Source organism: Electrophorus electricus, chromosome 21 (genome assembly GCF_041902795.1).
Source record: "Electrophorus electricus isolate QZ-2024a chromosome 21, ASM4190279v1, whole genome shotgun sequence".
In the NCBI taxonomy this organism is placed as follows: domain Eukaryota; kingdom Metazoa; phylum Chordata; class Actinopteri; order Gymnotiformes; family Gymnotidae; genus Electrophorus; species Electrophorus electricus.
This window is the reverse complement of record NC_137517.1, coordinates 863203-885000: the sequence shown is the minus strand read 5'-3', so window position 1 is coordinate 885000 and position 21798 is coordinate 863203. Positions and strand designations below refer to the sequence as shown.

The 21798-nt window shown below is 45.3% G+C and overlaps 1 protein-coding gene across 9 annotated transcripts in view; it reads left to right on the top strand.

The window, feature by feature from the left end:
* LOC118240669 (ribonuclease inhibitor-like) overlaps positions 1–3478 on the top strand; it is an 82536-nt gene extending 79058 nt beyond the window's left edge. For all 9 annotated transcript variants that reach the window (XM_081704112.1, XM_081704117.1, XM_081704114.1 and 6 more), the window contains 2 exons: positions 16–189; positions 2936–3478. In XM_081704112.1, the coding sequence (XP_081560238.1) occupies positions 16–189; position 2936 (175 nt within the window). In that variant the 3' untranslated portion in view covers positions 2937–3478. The remainder of the gene's footprint in view (positions 1–15; positions 190–2935) is intronic.
* The last annotated feature ends 18320 nt before the right edge of the window (positions 3479–21798 follow it).

Below are 21798 nucleotides of genomic sequence, written 5' to 3'. Positions count from 1 at the left end.
TCCTTCTCTCTGCAGGTTGTTTAACTGCAGTATTACAGAGGAAGGTTGTGCTGCTCTGGCTTCAGCTCTGAAGAAAAACCCCTCACACCTGAGAGAGCTGAACCTGAACTGGAATAAACCAGGAGACTCAGGAGTGAAGAAGCTCTCTGATCTACTGGAGTATCCACTCTGTAAACAAGAGAAGCTTTGGTGAGTTACTGGACTACTGTGTGTCTGTGTGTCTGTGTGTGTGTGTGTGTGTGTGTGTGTGTGTGTGTGTGTGTGTGTGTGTGTGTGTGTGTGATGGGGTCAGAAGGCCTCATCACCAGGACTGTTTGGGACATGATGTGATTATGTAAGTGTTCCCTTAATTTGTTTGAGCTGTGTATTATGCTGACTTCATTAAGCCTAACAGCACTAGCAGTGTCCAGCACTAGCAGTGTCCAGCATTAGCACTGCTCTGACAGGACTGTCCATTGCAAGGATGTCTATTCCAGCAGAAAATGATTTGGAAATAGTAATTACATTAAATTAATGTTTGTTTTTCTAGATTTGAAACAATGGACATTTGTGGTAGAGGAACTGATACTGTGAATGCTGGAATTCTGATAGTGTGGAAATGTAACGGTGCCGATGGGTGTGGAGCAGCACGCACAGACTCCCTCGATAGAGTGACACATTTATTAACATAAGACACGAACAACAACGACATTAGTGACGGACATAACGATACGTTTAACTAGACACAGATTACACAACATTGAACAATGGATATACAAACCTTTAAACAGACTTCAGCAATGACCAACATGGTGCATCCACCAGCAGACGTTTAAATAGACACGACTGTAACCTCTGCAGGTGCACTTACGGAGGGCGTGGTCACTAATAGGGTTGACCGCCCTGCACGCAGCAGGCCATACCACGTGACTTGTAGGGGGGAGGAGCGTCCTGTGATAGGAAAGACAAAACTGTGCCAAAGTCTTAGAAAAGAAAACACTGGGTCCAGGTACTGTTAGTGGCAAATAATTTCATTTTTGGATTGACACACACACTGTTCCTTTATGTCTTTAATGTGGAAGAGGTCTGACCCTGAATACAGTGACGTTTGTCCTTTGGCAGCTACATCATGTCATGATTGGCCACCCTCCTGGTGTCTGTTTCTGTGATTTCTCTGTCATGTCTTTGGTTTCCTGTACTTCCCTCTCTGTTCCTTGGTTTCGTTTTCTCCACCCCTCGTCTGTTCCTCAGCTCCAGTCCGTGTTTTGGTTCTCCCTGTTATGTTCACCTGCGTCTGATTAAGCCGTGATTGTTCTGGTTATTTCAGCCCTGGGTTTTGTCTTCTAGTTTGTAGGTTGTTTTGGTAGGTTGTGTTTGTTCTGTTTAAATTATGCTGCTTGTAAAGCCGTGGCTTTTCTGTTTGCTCACTTCTTCTATTATTTTGCCATCCATGTTTGTTTCCCCCTCACATCGTATGACACATCAGTCATAATGAGGCAATTCATAGTAAAGGAGACCCATATGAGTGAGTGTGTGAGGAGGGTTTAGCACTGAGGATGCAGGAGTTACACTGGTTCATCTAGTACTGACACATCTGGACAGACCCCCACATACACAGACCCTCACCCACACAGACCCCCACACACACAGACCCTCACACACAGACCCCCACACAGACCCTCACACAGATGCCAGAGTATTTATATTTTCTGCATTTCTCATCTGATCTGAGTACCATTCCACCTGAGATCTTACTGTCCAAAATGGTTCATCTAGATATCAACCCTCATCTCATTTACTGGTGTAAAGCTTTAGCTATTGGAGTACAGCTGGATAAACTAAATAAGACTTTATCCTCGTCTGCAGTTACCAGTGTAGGAACTCCTGAAGGACGTGCCAGTTCTCCATGTTTGTTTACTTTGTACACCAATGACTGTAAACTCCGTAACTAAATCACCATGTTGAAATTTAACATTTGGCAGAGAGAACCACACTACATACGCTAGACAAACACAAGTACTAAAAACAAAGAAAAGCAGATAACACCTGCACACATGTATTAGGAGGAAACAAACAAGCGAAGCAATGGGAGAACGAAAGCACTATCAAACAAGCAAATATTAACGGGGAAAGCAGCGAGACAGTAGAACAGACGAGAGAACAGCAGAGAACTACAGAAGATGACCAGGGAGAACAACACAGACAGACGGGGCAGATTAACGGAGCGCTGGGAAAAAGGACATGAGGAATAGGAACTAGAAGCGAGATCTAGCGGGAAACACGGAAACTATGACTGACAAACGAGACGCGGGAACAAGGTTTACATGGGCCCACAATTAGAGACAAACTAGGAACAGCTGGAGAGAAAGCGGAGGAGAAAGGGAATCATGGAAACAGAGGAGAACTGGAAAACACGGAGGTGACTAGGTTGCCAGGGAAACGGGGAACGCTCCGGTCTGTGGGCGTGACAGACTAGTGTACAGTATTTCCTCTGATCCTCACATGTAATAAACAGTGAATATGATGTGTGCTGTAATGTAGTAATGATTCCGTGTACTATGTAGGGTTGGAGTCCCTCGAGCAAAACTCAGTGGGTTCAAGAACTCTATTATAGCTCAGTCAGTTTTGCTACTTAACAAAGATAACAGGCCGTGTGAATGAGTATATTCTCATAAGAAGATTTGAGATTTCTGTGTAACATGTGTAATGTGTGTTTTATATATTATGAGCTGCCTGAATGCTAAATGACTTTCTGAGTAATCTGACAGACCATCTTATTGTATCTTATCAAGAGAAAAACAGCTGTTAATGTGAGCTGCCTGAGGCAGCGTACATATTGTTGTATTTCAGTACGTTTGCATTTAATATTTCTGTGTGAGAGAGAGAGATGGTGTTTACACTGTGTGGCTGACTTTGTGTCTCATATCTGATCATGTTGTCCTGTTCTGTCTTAAAGAATCAGATATTTCTGATGTATCCTGGAGTTTCTCACAGAAAGGAATGAAGATCCTTCACATCCACATCCAGGAGACACCTGACAAGATTCTTCCCCAGCGCTGGATCTTTAGTGAACAAGCTCTCCACAACAACCACACCCTCTACACACCCTGTTTTCCTTAACCACACACACCAACCAGACCCTCTACACACCCTGTTCTTCTTAACCACACACACCAACCACACCCTCTACACACCCTGTTCCCCTTAACCACACACACCAACCACACCCCCCTACACACCCTTGTATCCCTCAGCCAATCAGGAACTCACTAAATTCACATTAATAAACTTTTTGTACATAATATACTCAGCTCTACTTGGAACTACTACAAATAGTAAATATTGTAAACTATGAACTATTTTGTATATTTCTATAGTACCTGTATATTTATATGTGTGCGTGTGTGCATTTGCCCTGAAATATATTCTGTGTTTGTCAGCACCACATGTGCCAAATTCTGTTACATGTACATACTGAGTAAAGGATTCTGCCACTTTATCATGTACATGTACATGTATATATACATATACCAGTCCTATATCATGTACTGTATATGTACATATACCAGTCCTATATCACGTACTGTATATGTACATATACCAGTCCTATATCAAGTTCAAGTTCAAGTTTGGTTTATTTGTCACATACATAGTCATACACAGTACAACACGCAGTGAAATGGTGGAGAGTGCTCTGTCCAAACTGAGGAAGAGAACCAGGGGTGCATAGAGAAAAAAAAAATATATATACAGATAAATATATATTCTATGTATGTACAAAAATATATTAACAATGTATGTACAATATATGTATATTATGATTATATACACAATGTACAATGTATATGGTTGAGTATATATGTACACAATCTACAGAATGTACAGATCCATTTTATAGTACCATATCTACAGTTGTTGTAACAGGTTAATTGAGTATAAATCTAAATCTATATATACAGATGTACAGATATACAGTCATGTTACGTGGTGGTACAGATATACAGTCATGTTACGTAACAGTCATGTTACGTGGTGGTGGTGGTGGTCCCCACAGTTTATCAGTTTCCCTGATTCAGGGCCCGAATGGCCTGTGGGAAGAAGCTCCTCTTCAGCCTCTCTGTCTTGGCCTTCAGGGAGCGGAAGCGCCTCCCTGACCTCAACAGAGAGAACAGTCTATTGTTGGGATGGGTGGGGTCCTTCACAATTTTCCTGGCCTTGGTTTGGCACCGCTTGTAGTAGGTGGTTTGCAGGTCAGAAAGTTCCGAGTGAGTGATGCGCTCTGCTGAACGCACTACCCTTTGGAGTGCTTGTCTGTCCTGCTTGGTGCTATTTCCAAACCAGACTGTGATGTTCCCCATGAGGATGCTCTCGATAGTACAGGTGTAGAAGTTCCGCAGTACCTTGGAGGGCAGTCTGAAGTCCCTTAGGCGTCTGAGGTGGTAAAGACGCTGACGAGCCTTCTTTGCCAGGGAGCTGGTATGGCGGGACCAGGACAGGTCCTGCGAGATGTGAACACCAAGGTACCTGAAACTATCTACTCTCTCCACGGCGGGTCCACTGATCCTCACAGGTTGGTAGTGCCGCTCCTGCTTCTTGCTGCAATCCACGATCAGCTCCTTTGTCTTACTGACGTTTAGGAGGAGATTATTTTCCTGGCACCAGTTTTCCAGGTGTTTAATCTCCTCCAGGTAGGCCCTCTCGTCGTTGTCCGAGATCAGACCCACGACAACGGTGTCATCAGCAAACTTGACAATGGTGTTAGAGCTGGAAGTGGCTGTGCAGTCGTAGGTGTACAGTGAGTAGAGCAGGGGGCTTAGGACACAACCCTGAGGAGCTCCAGTGCTGAGGGTGAGGGTGGATGAGACGCAGTTGCCCACCCGTACTGATTGTGGTCTGTCTGTTAGGAAGTTGGAGATCCAGTCGCACAGGGATGTATGCAGTCCTAGATCTCCCAACTTAGTAGTGAGTAGGGAGGGAATGATGGTGTTAAATGCTGAACTGTAGTCGACAAATAGCATTTTAACATAATTTCCCCTCCCTTCGTCCAGGTGAGTCAGTGTAGTGTGGAGCAGATGTGCAATCGCATCGTCAGTGGAGCGGTTGTGGCGGTATGCAAACTGCAGTGGGTCCGTGGAGGCTGGCAGTGAAGATGTGATGAAGTCTCTAACTAGCTTTTCAAAGCACTTCATCACGACTGATGTGAGGGCGACAGGGCGGTAGTCATTGAGGTCAGAGGGTCGAGGTTTCTTCGGGACGGGGACGATGGTGGACCGCTTGAAGCTGGACGGGACAATACCGAGCGTCAGGGAGAGATTGAAGATGTCGGTGAATACCGGGGCTAGCTGATCTGCGCAGGCTTTGAGGACCCTCCCGCAGATACCGTCTGGTCCCATCGCCTTCCTGGTATTCACCCTTTTAAACACTCTCCTCACGTCACTCTCCGTGATGATGAGAGGGCGCTGCTCTATGGTGGGCCCCGCGCATGTGCCACCGGCTGCGCCGATAGTGCCACTTGCACCAGCACCGTTAGCATTGGCGCTGTTAGCACTAGCGCCGTTAGCATTTGTGCTGCTAGCATTAGCGCTGCTAGATGTAGCCTCGAAGCGAGCAAAGAATGTATTCAGCTCGTTCGCCAGAGACTCATCCGCACTCATCAGCCCAGAGGGTGGGCTCCTGTAGTCCGTGATCATCCGTAGTCCCTGCCACAGGGATCTAGAGCCACTCTGCTGGAACTGTGTCTCTAGTTTCTTCCCGTAGCGCCGCTTCGCCTCCCTCACCGCCCTGCGCACTCCGTATGCTGCAGACTTGTACTCGTCCATGTTCCCGCTGATGATCCCCGCATTGTAGGCAGCAGTTCGAGAGTTCAGAGCCTCGCGGATGGTTCTGTCCACCCAGGGCTTCTGGTTGGAAAACTTCTTGATGGTGATTCTTGGGATCGTGTCGTCCACCAGTTTCCCAATAAATCCTACTACTGCCTCCATAAACTCGCTGACATCATCAGTGCTGCGCCGGAACATGTCCCAGTCCGCGTCATCCAGAGCGTCCTGCAGAGCGGCCACCAATTGGTCTGTCCAGCGCGCGACCTCCCTCTGAACCGGAGCTTCCCGTTTCAGCCGTTGTTTATATTTTGGTAGGAGGAAGATGGCGGCGTGGTCCGACTTACCAAACGGTGGATGAGCTAGTGCCTTGTAGCTGTCCTTGTATGGGGTGTAGCAGTGATCTAGTGTCCTATTTCCCCTGGTGGGGAAGGTTACGTGCTGGTAAAGGTTGGGCACCGCACGCTTGAGGTTAGCGCTGTTGAAATCCCCAACCACAATAAGTGCAGCGTCCCGGTGCTGTGCCTGAAACTGTGTGAGAGCCTCATGAAGTTCCCACAGTGCAGTGTCCATGTTAGCCTGAGGTGGGATGTACACGGTGTTGATGATGACCGAAGTGAACTCCCGAGGAGTTCCCAGGGAAGGTAGAAAGGACGAAGTTTGAGGGCGAGCAGCTCCAGGTTGGGTGAGCAGGAGCAGGCGAGAGTAACAACATTGGCATTGTTGCACCAGCTGTTGTTTACCATCACACACACTCCGCCGCCTCTCGACTTCCCCGAATCTGCCGTCCTGTCCATGCGGTGAACCGAGAAGAACTCGGCCGGCTGGATAGCGTGGTTTGGTACCGCTGGGTTCAGCCACGACTCGGTGAAGCAGAGGAGATTGCAATCCCGAATGTCCCTCTGGAACTTTATCCTGGCCCGGAGGTCGTCTAGCTTGTTATCCAGAGACTGGACGTTGGCTAGCAGGATGCTGGGTAAGGGAGCTCGGTGTGCCCGAGCCCTCAGCCTGTTCCTGACGCCGGCTCGCTTCCCTCGAGGCCTTTTCCTCGCGCCGCGTCTTCTGTTTTCCCTCAGGATCTCCGTCGGCCATCTTGGGTCCGGGGTTACAGACGGCTTGAGGTGAGTGCTATGTAGATTAAGAGAAATAAGGGCATCTCTGCTGTATGAGATACGTGCCGTGGTGTGTAGAGAAGGGCTGCGGAGAAGTCAGGGGTAGCGGGAAGAGTGAAAAGAGCGAAAAAGATGCCAGGTGTGGACGGAGCAGTCGTGACGGCAGCCGACCTCACCGGCGCCATCTTGTTCTGTATATGTATATATCACGTATATATGTATATATCACGTACTGTATATGTATATATACCAGTCCTTTATCATGTACTGTATATGTACATATACCAGTCTTATATCATGTACTGTGTATGTACATATACCAGTCCTATATCATGTACTGTATATGTACATATACCAGTCCTATATCATGTAGATGTATATGTACATATACCAGTCCTTTATCATGTACTGTATATGTACATATACCAGTCCTATATCATGTACTGTATATGTACATATACCAGTCCTTTATCATGTACTGTATATGTACATATACCAGTCCTATATCATGTACTGTATATGTATATATACCAGTCCTATATCATGTAGATGTATATGTATATATACCAGTCCTTTATCATGTACTGTATATGTACATATACCAGTCCTATATCATGTACTGTATATGTACATATACCAGTCCTTTATCATGTACTGTATATGTACATATACCAGTCCTATATCATGTACTGTATATGTATATATACCAGTCCTTTATCATGTACTGTATATGTACATATACCAGTCCTTTATCATGTACTGTATATGTACATATACCAGTCCTTTATCATGTACTGTGTATGTACATATACCAGTCTTATATCATGTACTGTGTATGTACATATACCAGTCTTATATCATGTACTGTGTATGTACATATACCAGTCCTTTATCATGTACTGTGTATGTACATATACCAGTCTTATATCATGTACTGTGTATGTACATATACCAGTCCTATATCATGTACTGTATATGTACATATACCAGTCCTTTATCATGTACTGTATATGTATATATACCAGTCCTTTATCATGTACAGTATATGTACATATACCACTTCTTTATCATGTACTGTATATGTACATATACCACTTCTTTATCATGTACTGTATAGTATAGTCAATCTATGGATAGCAGTGTCTGAACAATGATTTATATTATATATAAAACTTCATGTGTGCAAGTGAAAAATTACAACTATAACCAAAAAAGACAAAAACCAGAAAAGTCTCAGATGCACAGTATTCAGTATGGACAAAACAGCCATTCATCTATACATTTACAGCATTTGGGAGAGGCTCTTATCCAGAGCGACTTGCAAAAATGCTTTCTCATTTACTCATATAATGTATCCTAGCCAGTGCAGTAGGTTCGCGTTAAAGATATTGTTGAACTAGAATGCTGTTGATTGATATGGGAGACTTTATGATTGTTGGATGTTTCCTTGAACTTGGAAATACTTGTAAATAAATTTTCCTTTTTGAATATTTTTGTTTGTTTTTGATTGGATATGGTTTTGCACTGGAGCACTGGGAGCCAGTAAACACTTTTTTGTATCTTAGATGGAGTGTACCCATGTGTCTTTTCCGCCGGACCATTACAAAAAGGTATTTGGGGAAGGTTGATGGTACCTGAATCTCGACTTCAGTGTTGGTCACTCAAATTCATTCTCTAGGTCGCATAGGGCTGGATAAAATGGTCAGTCAATTTTCCATTCTTGGTAGAACCCTAAACTTGGGGAGCAAGCAAAGTTAGTTGTTTAGAATTGTTTCCTGTCACAAGGCCAATTTGACACCTCACATGCAGACTCCTGCTGAGAGGACAGTGGCTCTTCCTGGTCTGTTCTGCCATTTACAGGTAAACTACCCTACCCAGGTGTGAGTGACAAGATGTCTTCCTGGTTGTTGTTGGTTGATGCCTTGGTGGTTTCCTGTTGGATAGAAGCAGGTAGTTCATAGGCCAGATAGTGCAAGAGGTTTGTTGACTTGTAAAAATAAACTAAAATATATTATCGCTACAGACCAAAAGCTCAGGACAGTTGGAATGTGCAAACCGTGTCATCAAAGAGCGGTTAACTAAGCTGCAGTATAAAGGCAACCAACACCAAAATTTTAAGCCTGAGTCCCTGTGAAATCATTGCTGGGAGACTAATGATTTTATCAGGGGTGAATGACTTCAGATAAGCAGACATTCACTGTGAGACACACTCCTTAACTACTGTCAGGTTCTAACCCAAGCAGTACAAGGAGCTCACAGTTGGGTCTATGATGTTTGGTCCCCACCGGTTGAAGGTGACATACTGTCATTCAAGGTCAATGGGTCATGGGGAGGAAACATGACAAACAGACTTTAGAACCTAGGTGGGATGATCCCTATCGGGTTCTATTGATTACATTTTCTCTTGTTAATCGTGAAGGAAACATGGACATGTTTCTCACTGTCAGGTGGTACCTGTTCCCCAGGACTGAGCATTAGGGACAGTCAGAAGAGGGTTGGTGACACAGAGACACACAGGGAAGGACTGTGGTTGATAGGACAGGTGAACTGTGCATAGCCATACCAGCAGACAGTGAAGACAGTGATAACAGGGACAACTAACACTGATTAGTAATTAATTCAACAGTAAATAAAAAACAAAAAACTAATAAAATAATTCAGAATTAGAGTACCAGTGATGAACAGTTCACTGTGCATCTATCTTTCTCGCTCTCTCTCTCTCTCTCGCTCTCTCTCACAGATAAGAAGCTGAGGATCCATATGCCCTGATGCAGTCTGGTGTTTGCGAGACGAAACTACAAGGTGAACAAACTGAACTCCTGATAGCTGTTGAAGATGAGATGAATTATGAACTTCTGTGCCTTGACCATATGTACATTTGCTGATATAACTGATCTACATTGATGTATACACATTAAAGGTATTATTGATACCAACTGACTTGCTGGCTCAACCATGTAAAAGCATCTGGGTGTCACTGAGGGAGAGTGCCCATTTTCCATTGAAGCCATCTGGAGGGCACTGAGAGAGAGTGTCTGTTTTCCCCAGCATTGGTGGTTCAACATTGTGCAAGCGATGAAGGTCATTGAAATGCCCAGGATTCTCAGACTGAGGGATTGGATCTTCAGATGTAACACGGGAGGGGTGGCGAGTAACACGGGAGGGGTGACGGAACTAATGAGGGATGCCATAGAATAGAGTGACAAATAGAATCAAATAAATAACTAAAAGAGGTTTAATAAACAAACAAACAAACAAACAAACAAACAATCAGAGAACAGAACCAAGGACAGACAGCAATAACGGGTAACTAAACAGAGTGTGAGGAGAAAACATGAACGTGGAGCAAGGAATGGGAAGCGGGATTAAACAGGAGATAACTGAACACAGGAGCTAGAAGCTGGGAGCTAGGACAAACAGAACTAACCAGAAACACAATGAGCTAGGACAAACAGAACTAACCAGAAACACAATGAGCGAGAACAAACGAGAACTAACCAGATACACAAATGAGCGAGAACAAACGAGAACTAACCAGAAACCATGAAAGACAATGTATGACAAAAACAAACAAGAACTAACCAGAAACACAATGAGCGAGAACAAATGAGAACTAACCAAAAACCATGAAAGTCACTCTATGATTAAAAAAAAAAAACAATGACCGACAAATAAGAGACGCAGAAACAAGGTTTAAATAAGACTACAATTAGGGACAAACTAGGAACAGCTGGTGACAAATAGGTGGAGACAGGGAACCATGGAGATTGACCAAAAACCAGAAGTGACTAGGTTACCCGGGAAACAGGGAAGGCTCTGGTCTGTGGACGTGACATCAAAGCTGGCTTGGTTAGAGAGTCGTAGGACTTTGCAGGCAGGCCTTCTGAAGCAGGAGTTTGGATTAGTTACCAGAAATGCAAGATTTGCAATAGAATTAACCACTTTATCATTATACGTAAGATATTTAAACACACAATCACAATATCAGGAAGATAACATTAGAGTGGGCATATGCCGATATAAACAAGGCACTAAACGACCCTTTGGAAACTCACTTCCCTAAACAAAAAGAAAAATAAAGGAAATGTACAGCATAACTTCCCAACTTCCCAACATCAAAAGAGTAGAAAAGAGCAAAAGAAAGTGGCACCAGCCTACAGCTCCAAAAGAAAGAAAATAGGAAAAACCAACAATCTCTCTCTCATACGGTCAGCGTTTACCATGAGTACAGTGGTAACCAGTGGTTAAGCTTCTGGACTTGTCATTGGGAGGTTGCTGGTGTTGGGCCCCTGAGCAAGACCCTTAACCCTGAATTGCTCAAGTTGATGGTCATAATTGTAAGTCGCTTTGGATGAAAATTAAACATGCCAGCTAAATGCAAGTGGAGTCTACCCCTCAAGACACTACAAGGCAACAACACATTCTCATCAGGTGTGTTTATCCTGTTGCTATTGAGACTGTGTGCTTTGGTTTGTCTCGTTGGATTATCATCTGGTTGGTTAAGGTCAGCTCTGAGTTCACTTACTTTTGTCTTAGATTCTGTGAAATTCAAGGCATGTTGTCTAAACCTAGTTGTTAGTTGCTTGGTAGCAGTAATTACTCACTACAGCTGTAGTTTCCCCCTGACATTAGATGTGAATTGAACACGTGTCTGTAGCGGTAATCAACATCTGGAGAAGGTTTGGTTCATCTACATCTCACCTACAGGACTTCACAAACTCAGCTAAGTATCTTCTCATCTTATCTCAATCCTTTATCTCATACATCCACAAATCAAACATCTGAAATGTGTTTCACAATTCCTGTCCACATATCCCACAGATCTCCTCGACACAATCATAGACGTCACAATCTCAGCAACCTCACTGACTCACAACACTTCACACCATCACATATCGTGGTGACAGGAGGGCTCTGGAACTGCCAATCAGCTGTCCAGAAGTCTGACTTCATCTCAGCATTAGCATCCCTCCACTTCCTGCACTTCCTGGCTCTGACAGAAACATGGATCACCCCTGAGAACTCAGCGACTCCGGCTGTCCTGTCCACTGCCTTTTCACCCACACGTTCTCCGAGGCGTCTCAGTGACTCCGGCTGTCCTGTCCTCTGCCTTTTCATCCACACATTCTCCGAGGCGTCTCAGTGACTCCGGCTGCCCTGTCCTCTGCCTTTTCATCCACACATTCTCCGAGGCGTCTCAGTGACTCCGGCTGCCCTGTCCTCTGCCTTTTCATCCACACATTCTCCGAGGCGTCTTGGCAGGGATGGTGGCACAGGTTTACTAATGTCTCCAGAGTGGCGTTTCACTCCACTTTCCTTCTCTACTCTTTCCATCTCCTCTTTTGAATTTCATGCCATTACAGTGTCCCCACCAAACTTCTTATCATTGTCATCTGCCGCCCTCCAGGTTCCCCAGATCACTTAATTAATGAGCTCGACATCCTTCTGAGCCAATTCCCCATTTATGGAAATCCACTCATTCTCCTTGGTGACTTCAACCTTCCATCAGACAAGCTGCATTCCTCCTGCATCCTTCTGCTGTTGACAGCATTTGACCTCACCCTCAACCGCTCTTCTCCAACTCACAAAGCGGGCAATGTTCTGGACCTGATCTTCACCTGCACCACCACAACATCGGACATCAGTCACCCCCCTCCACCTCTCGGACCATCACTTTCTATCCTTCTCTCTCTCCCTTCCTTCTCTTTCCATCCAGTCCTCTCCAACATGTTCCTCCTCCTTCCATCACAATCTGCACTCCATAACTCCCTCTTCCCTTACTTCTACTATTGTGTCCACCCTTCCTCACCCTGACTCTCTATCTTCTCTCTCTTTGGATACAGTTACAAATACTTTCATTTCTACACTCTCCTCATTAATGAATCTCTGTGCCCTCTCTCCTCTAGACCCGTTAAGTCCTCCCCACCTGCCCCCTGGCTAACAGAAACACTTCGCTGCCACAGGAGAGAACTCCTGCAAAGTCATCCTACTACAGAGAGAAATTCGAATCATCATCTGATCCACGCAAGCTCTTCACTATTTTTTCTTCTCTCCTTAATCCTCCCCCTCCCCCTCCTTCCTCATCTCTTACTCCGGAGGATTTTATCACCTTCTTTGAGGAGAAGGTTGCAGCAGTCCGCCAGTCTTTTTCCTCTGTTCCCACTCCTCCAACCAACGTGCATTCCCCAACATCCAACTCTCTGACTTCTTTTTCTCCTCTCTCCTCAGATGCAATTCTTCAACTCCTGACTTCTAGCGATCCGACTACATGTCCGCTAGATCAAATTCCTTCTGCTCTGTTCCAGACAATCACAAGAGATCTGCTTCCTTTCATCTCTGTCATCATCAACAACTCCTTATCTTCTGGATACATGTCTACTTCATTCAAAACCGCCAGGGTGGTACCAATCCTCAAGAAGGCCACACTTGACAGCTCCAGCGTTACCAACTACAGACTGGTATCACTTCTCTCTTTCCTCTTAAAAGCCCTTGAACGAGCAGTTTATAATCAATTGCCAGCTGCATGATCCCAATCAGTTTGGCTACAAACCGGCACATTCTACAGAAACGGCCCTCATAGCAGTGACTGAGAAACTTCATGCCATGGATGACAGCCCACCACTTGAAGCTCAATGCCAGTAAAACAGCTTCTGTTCATCCCAGGTACTCCCAACCCTTACCATGACCTCACTGTTTCCTTTGAGAACTCCCTGGTATCACCATCCGTCCGTAGCCTGGGCGTAACTTTGGACAACCAGTTGTCGTTCTCAACCCATGTTTCTAATCTAACCCAGTCTTGCGGATTCCTCTTTTGTAACATACGAAGGATTCGACCCTTTCTTTCGCAGGAAGCTACCCAGGTGCTTGTGCAGTCTCTTGTTATCTCAAAGCTAGACTACTGCAACTCGCTACTTGCTGGTCTTCCTCTAAGAGCCTTCAAACCTTTACAACTTGTCCAGAATGCAGCAGCACGACTGGTCTTCAATCTTCCGAAGTTCACACGTTACTCCACTGCTGCGCTCCCTTCATTGGCTCCCTGTAGCTGCACGCATCAGATTTAAAACCTTGATGCTTGTCTACAAAGCCAAAAATGGACCAGCCCCTTCATACATGAGGTCAATGGTCAAAGCCCGATCCGTACCTCGAGTACTTTGAACCTCAAGTACGGCTTGGCTTGAAATACTTTGCTTCGGGTCTCATGGACGACAAGCATCGAGACTATTTTCTGTCCTGGCTCCAAGATAGTGGAATGAACTCCCAATTGCTGTCCAGACAGCGGAGTCTCAAACACAGACTGAAGACCCATCTATTTGCAGAATATTTCAAGGACAACTGACACTGCCGCCATATTGACTGACTAATTTAGTACTTATTGTAGGGCATTGTTTATGTTGTTTAACAAACTCTAGCACTTATTGTTTATACCACTTATCATTGTTTAAAATAGACCTTATGTATTTTGCATTTCTAGGTATCAGCATTCATCCCTGTATTCTACAGTATTCTAGTTCATTGGTATGCTTGATTCTAACCTACCGTACTGTAGTTGAATATATTCTATGAGTAAATGACAAAGCACTTTTGTAAGTCGCTCTGGATAAGAGCATCTGCTAAATGCCGTAAATGTAATGTAAATGTAAATGTTGACCAACATACCCCAAAGGCTTTTAATACCCCATGTCCCAAAGTCTTTTACACACACCATACTCCAAAGTCTTTTACACATTCCATAGCCCAAAGTCTTTTACACACTGCATACCCCAAAGTCTTTTACATATCCCATACACCAAAGCCTTTTACACACCTCATTCCCCATACCCAAAAGGTATGGATAGTAGTCTTCTCTCAACCCATGAGAGAATATCAGTCTTTACTCATTCCCTGAGTGGAGACAGAACAGCTTAATTAAATGCTTATCCATTGTAAGAAACAAGAATTTAGAATTATTCTGGTGTCTGTCAATCAGGCTAGAACAGTAGTCTGCCTTCGCATTTCTGATCTGTGTGTTCAGTTTGGTTTGCAGATTTTTTAAAACTTCAAAGTGGGCAGTGAGTTTAGTTAATCTCCTTGTTCATACTGCTTTCCTGCAATCCCTCTTTAACTTAATTAATGAGGTTAAGATCTTCCACAAGTATTGTGCTTGTGTTTGGTTGTTAGAGGTGCTATAGTATTTATACTTTCACTTAGTCTTAATCTAAAATTGTCTACCAAGCTGTCACAAGTTGTGGCCTTTATAGGAGGTAATGAGTTAAAAAGGTTAGAGAAACTTGTCACAGAATCATCTGTAAATGAGCACTTAGTGATAATTTTCTTAGTTTTAAAACTTGCAAGCAGAGAGAATGTGAAAGGAACACAGTAATTGTCAAGGACCAATCCTCCCCCATAAGTCATGTGGTACAGCCCGTCATGTGCAGGCGGATCCACGTATGTACTGTGTTTATCTGTTTAGTAACCCCCTCCTCCCCCCTGGGATTGCACATACATGTATAGGGTTTAATGTTAAGTGACAATGTGTCTATTTAAACCCCTATCCATGTGTGCTTCCTTTGTTGGTCATTGTTGCTATGTGTGTGTTCAATTAGATCTTCGTAGCTGTAACGTTAGTTTGTATAGTCCCGTGTTAAAGTATACATGTTCTCCGTTTAATGTTAATTGTATAGTCCTGTTCATTGTAAATGTTGTATGTGAGTGCCACCTTTGTCTTACATGTTTAATGTTAATAAATGTTCTGGACTGTCGAGGAAGTCTGTACGTCCTGCCCCACGCCCTGTAGTACTCGGGCCAGAAACGTTACAGTAATGGTCTGAGAGTTCTACATCAAGTATGCTGCATACCTAATTTCTACCCCAAGGGATAGAACTAAGACTAAAGTATGTGTAGGAATGATTACATATTGTGCGTGTTCAAAGGAATTTAATAACATGTTGAATTTACAAGTAGTAGGATATGTGGGCATTTCAAGATGGATATTAATATCAAAAAGTGTGATCAGTCAGTCGTTATTTTTGTTAACAGATCACCAGATTCATCAAGGAAACCCACCGCTACCACCACCACCTGGTTGTTCCACAAAGCATCTGGGATTTCCTGCAGGATGTCACAGACAGCTGCACGGAGGAAACAGAGAGTCTTATGGAGTCCACTTCTTAGGTCCTGAATGATATAATTCCTTATTTAGTAGAGTACTTGCTTCTGTTAGGGAGGATGCATTAGTAGAGTATTTGGTTCTGTTAGGGAGGATGCATTAGTAGAGTAATTGGTTCCGTTAGGGAGGATGCATTATTATAGTACTTGCTTCTGTTAGGGAGGATGCATTAGTAGAGTATTTGGTTCTGTTAGGGAGGATGCATTAGTAGAGTAATTGGTTCTGTTAGGGAGGGTGCATTAGTAGAGTACTTGGTTCTGTTAGGGAGGATGCATTAGTAGAGTACTTGGTTCTGTTAGGGAGGATGCATTAGTAGAGTACTTGCTTCTGTTAGGGAGGATGCATTAGTAGAGTACTTGCTTCTGTTAGGGAGGATGCATTAGTAAAGTATTTGGTTCTGTTAGGGAGGATGCATTAGTAGAGTAATTGGTTCTGTTAGGGAGGATGCATTATTATAGTACTTGCTTCTGTTAGGGAGGATGCATTAGTAGAGTATTTGGTTCTGTTAGGGAGGATGCATTAGTAGAGTAATTGGTTCTGTTAGGGAGGGTGCATTAGTAGAGTACTTGGTTCTGTTAGGGAGGATGCATTAGTAGAGTATTTGGTTCTGTTAGGGAGGATGCATTATTATAGTACTTGGTTCTGTTAGGGAGGATGCATTAGTAGAGTACTTGGTTCTGTTAGGGAGGATGCATTAGTAGAGTACTTGGTTCTGTTAGGGAGGATGCATTAGTAGAGTACTTGGTTCTGTTAGGGAGGATGCATTAGTAGAGTATTTGGTTCTGTTAGGGAGGATGCATTAGTAGAGTACTTGGTTCTGGTAGGGAGGATGCATTAGTAGAGTACTTGGTTATCTTAGGGAGGATGCATTAGTAGAGTACTTGGTTCTGTTAGGGAGGATGCATTATTATAGTACTTGCTTCTGTTAGGGAGGATGCATTGGTAGAGTACTTGGTTCTCTTAGGGAGGATGCATTTTCCTGATGCTGGCAATCATTTCTAGCTGGCAATCATTTCTAGCTGATCATCTCCATCCCACCATCTTTCCCTTCCTAAGTGACTGTCTCCATTACACCACCCTCTCTTTCAGAGAGAGACGGTCTGCATCACAATGTCTTCACTTCTGGGGAGCGCCCCTGCACGTGACACTTTCCACGTGCCCCTCTGCACATCACTGCCCTTTCCATCCTGAACGTGAGTTCTGACCACTGGACTAAAGAGTCAGCTCCCTGGTATAGCAGCCAGAGCATCCGTGTTCATGTTCGTGTGAGTGCGGGGTCTGTATGGTATGTAATGATCGTCTGTCTCCGTGTTCGTGTTCATGTTCATGTGAGTGCGGGGTCTGTATGGTATGTAATGATCGTCTGTCTCCGTGTTCGTGTTCATGTGAGTGCGGGGTCTGTATGGTATGTAATGATCGTCTGTCTCCGTGTTCGTGTTCATGTGAGTGCGGGGTCTGTATGGTATGTAATGATCGTCTGTCTCCGTGTTCGTGTTCATGTGAGTGCGGGGTCTGTATGGTATGTAATGATCGTCTGTCTCCGTGTTCATGTTCATGTGAGTGCGGGGTCTGTATGGTATGTAATGATCGTCTGTCTCCGTGTTCGTGTTCATGATCGTGTGAGTGCAGGGTCTGTATTGTGTGTAATTATCGTCTGTCTCCGTTTTCATGTTCATGTGAGTGCGGGGTCTGTATGGTATGTAATGATCGTCTGTCTCCGTGTTCATGTTCATGTTCGTGTGAGTGCAGGGTCTGTATCGTGTGTAATGATCGTCTGTCTCCGTGTTCATGTTCATGTGAGTGCGGGGTCTGTATGGTATGTAATGATCGTCTGTCTCCGTGTTCATGTTCATGTTCGTGTGAGTGCAGGGTCTGTATCGTGTGTAATGATCGTCTGTCTCCGTGTTCATGTTCATGTGAGTGCGGGGTCTGTATCGTGTGTAATGATCGTCTGTCTCCGTGTTCATGTTCATGTTCATGTTCGTGTGAGTGCAGGGTCTGTATCGTGTGTAATGATCGTCTGTCTCCGTGTTCATGTTCATGTTCATGTTCATGTGAGTGCAGGGTCTGTATCGTGTGTAATGATCGTCTGTCTCCGTGTTCATGTTCGTGTGAGTGTCTGGTGTACGGCAGCCCCCCATTAGAGCATTCGTGGATGACATTACCATCACAACTACATCTGTCCCAGGGAGCAGGTGGATCGGACAAGGATGAGCTTTAAGCCCTCTAAGTCAAGATCCATGGTGCTGAAGAGGGGGAAAGTGACTGACAAGAACTATTTTTTAATCTCTGGAATTGTCATTCCTTCCATCTCAGAACAAGCAGTTAAGACCTTAGGGAAGCTATTTGATGCAAGCCTGAAAGATTCAGTTGCCATCCAGAAGTCCAATGACAAGCAGGGGGCTTGGCTCACCAAGGTCAACAAGTCAAGCCTGCCTGGTAGATTTAAAGCCTGGATCTACCAGCATTCCATCCTTGTGGCCTCTGCTGGTCTACGAGGTGGACCAGGTAGGAGAACATAATGCTGCGCAGGATTTCCTGGTCAAACATCATGCAGGCAGACTTCCATTGTGTCAGGACCCTGGTGCGGGCGGTTTACGATGCCCTGCCAAGCCTAGCAAACCTCCATGCTTGGGGAAAGAACGAGACATCTACCTGCCTCCTTTGCTCCAGAAGAGGCTCTTTGGAAAATCTCCTCAGCAGCTGCCCAAAGGCACTTGCGTACGATCGCTATCGGTGGTGCCATGACCAGGTGCTTAAAGCAGTTGCTGAGAGCATAGCCTCAGCCATCGGCACAAGTAAACACCATCACGCCCAAAAGAAGGTAATCACCTTTATCAAAGAGGGAGTTAAACCTCAGGCATGTCCCAGAACAACGGGCCTCCTCCACACAGCCTCCGACTGGCAACCCCAGGTTGATCTGGGAAGGCAGCTAAAGTTCCCTCAGCACATAGCCAAAACATCACCCCATCCAGACATGATCATCACCTCTGCTGCTTCGAAACAACTGATCATGCTGGAACTTACAGTGTCCTGGGAAGAGCACATGGAGGTAACGAGAGGAAGCTTGCCAAGTACCCGGTACTGTTGGAGATGTGCAGAGGCAGAGGCTGGAGGACAAGCTATGAGCCCATAGAAGTGGTCCGTAGAGGACGAGCTACGAGCCCATAGAAGCGGGCCGTAGAGGACGAGCTACGAGCCCATAGAAGCGGGCCGTAGAGGACAAGGTATGAGCCCATAGAAGTGGGCCGTAGAGGACGAGCTACGGGGTAGATATGGAGTAGATATGGGGTAGATGGGGGTAGATAAGGAATCGATATGGGGTAGATATGGGGTAGATGAGGGGTAGATGAGGGGTAGATGAGTGTTATCCTCCGGCTCCTGTTCTGTTTAAAGCATTGCTGTGACACAATAAACAGACCCTTCATTACTGATACTGTACTGCTGTGTTTCCAGCCCACATGTAAACTGTAACTGTCATACGTGGGCGTGGTCACGGTGGGGCTGTGGGCGTGGTCGTGGGCGTGGTCATGCACTGATGCTGAGGTTCTGCTGCGGGCTGTGCAGGTGTCTGCCTATGAGGCACAGCTTGCTCGCTTGCACGCCCTGCTGGAGAGGGGAGAGGCTCACAGACAGACGCTGGAGTACGAGGTCGCCGTGGTGAAGAGAGACACTGCAGCACAGAGAACCTGCTCCGAGGACAAAATGGCTGACCTGCTCAAACACAACCAGCAGCTGGAGGGTAAGCTTACTGTGTGTGTGTGTGTGTGTGTGTGTGTGTGTGTGTGTGTGTGTGTGTGTGTGTGTGTGTGTGTGAGTGAGTGAGTGAGTGTGTGTGTGTGTGTGTGTGTGTGTGTGTGTGTGTGTGTGTGTGTGTGTGTGTGTTTGTGTATGTGTGTGTGTGTGTGTGTGTGTGGGTGTGTGTGTGTGTGTGTGTGGGTGTGTGTGTGTGTGTGTAAGGGTGTGTGGGTGTGTGTGTGTGTAAGGGTGTGTGTGTGTGCGTGTGTGTGTAAGGGTGTGTGTGTGTGTGCGTGTGTGTGTGTGCATGTGAGAGTGAGTGAGTGTGTGTGTGTGTGTGAGAGTGAGTGAGTGTGTGTGTGTGTGTGTGTGTGAGAGTGAGTGTGTGTGTGTGTGTGTGTGTGTGTGTGTGTGTAAGGGTGTGTGTGTGGGTGTGTGTGTGTGTGATGATGTGTAAGGGTATGTGTGTGTGTGTGTGTGTGTGTGTGTGTGTGTGTGTGTGTGTGTGTGTGTGTGTGTGTGTGTGTGTTGATGTGTAAGGGTGTGTGTGATAGTAATCAAACACTTCCACTTTTTGGAAGGTGTGTTTGATTATGATTATTATCATTATCACATCACAGCATTATAATCACCTTTAGTTCATACTGAACATTAAAATGTGTTGTTTTTCACTAATGGTGTTTGTTTGTCCACTTCGATCAGTTGCATAACAGTTTAAGCACTAATGTCTCTTCAGTAATTTCTGTTCACTGTTATGTGTGTTGCTGTGCTTGCATGACTGTGTGTTTGCGTGTAGGCCTCAGCATGGAGCTGCGTCAGAGGGCCTCTGATCTGGATAGAGCTCTGGAGATCACGCGGCAGGCTCGAGAGGAGGACCAGGAGGGCCTCCAGGCGGAGCTGCACGAAAGGGACCATCTGCTCCTCAGCACCAGAGCAGAGAATGACCTGCTCCAGACAGACAAGAGCCAACTACAGGCCCTGCTACAGGTACAGGGAGTGTGAGTGTGTGTGTGGGGCTGTGAGTGTGTGTGTTATGGTGTGAGTGTGTGTGTGTGGGGGGGGGGGGTGATGGTGTGTAAGTGTGTGTGTGATGGTGTGTAAGGGTGTGTGTGTGTGTGATGGTGTGTAAGGGTGTGTGTGTGTGTGTGTGTGATGGTGTGTGTGTGTGATGGTGTGTAAGGGTGTGTGTGTGTGTGTGATGGTGTATAGGTGTGGGTGTGTAAGTGTGTGTGTTATTGTGTGGGTGTGTGATGGGGTGTGTGTGTGTGGGTGTGTGATGGGGTGTAAGGGTGTGTGTGTGTGTGTGATGGTGTGTGTGTGTATGAGTATGGGTGTGTGTGTGTGTGTATGAGTATGGGTGTGTGTGTGTGTATATGAGTATGGGTGCGTGAGTGTGTGGTAGTGGGTGTGTGATTGAGAGTGATGGTGTGTAAGGGTGTGTGTGTGTGATAGTGTGTGTGTGTTTGTGTGAATGTGTATGAGTGTGAGAATGTGTGTGTATGAGTTTGTGTGTATGAGTGTGTGTAAGTGTGTGGTAGTGGGTGTGTGAGTGAGTGTGTGGTAGTTGGTGTGTGTCTGTGTGTATGAGTGTGTAGTTGTGGGAGCGTGGGTGTGTAAGTGTGTGGTAGTAGGTGTGTGTGTGTGTGTGTGTGAGTGTGTGGTAGTGGGTGGGTGTATGAGTGTGTCTGTGTGATTGGTAGTGTCTGTGTGAGTGGTAGTGTGTGTATGAGTGTGTGGTTGTGGGAGGGTGGGTGTATGAGTGTGTGTGTGAGTGTGTGGTAATGGGTGTATGAGTATGGGTATGTGTGTGTGTATGAGTATGGGTGTGTGTGTGTGTGTGTGTGTGTGTGTGATGATGTGTAAGGGTATGTGTGTGTGTGTGTGTGTGTGTGTAGGTGTGTGTGTGTGTGTGTGTGTGTGCGTGCGTGTGTGTGTGTGTGTGTGTGTGTGTTGATGTGTAAGGGTGTGTGTGTGGGTGTGTGTGTGATGGTGTGTAAGGGTGTGTGTG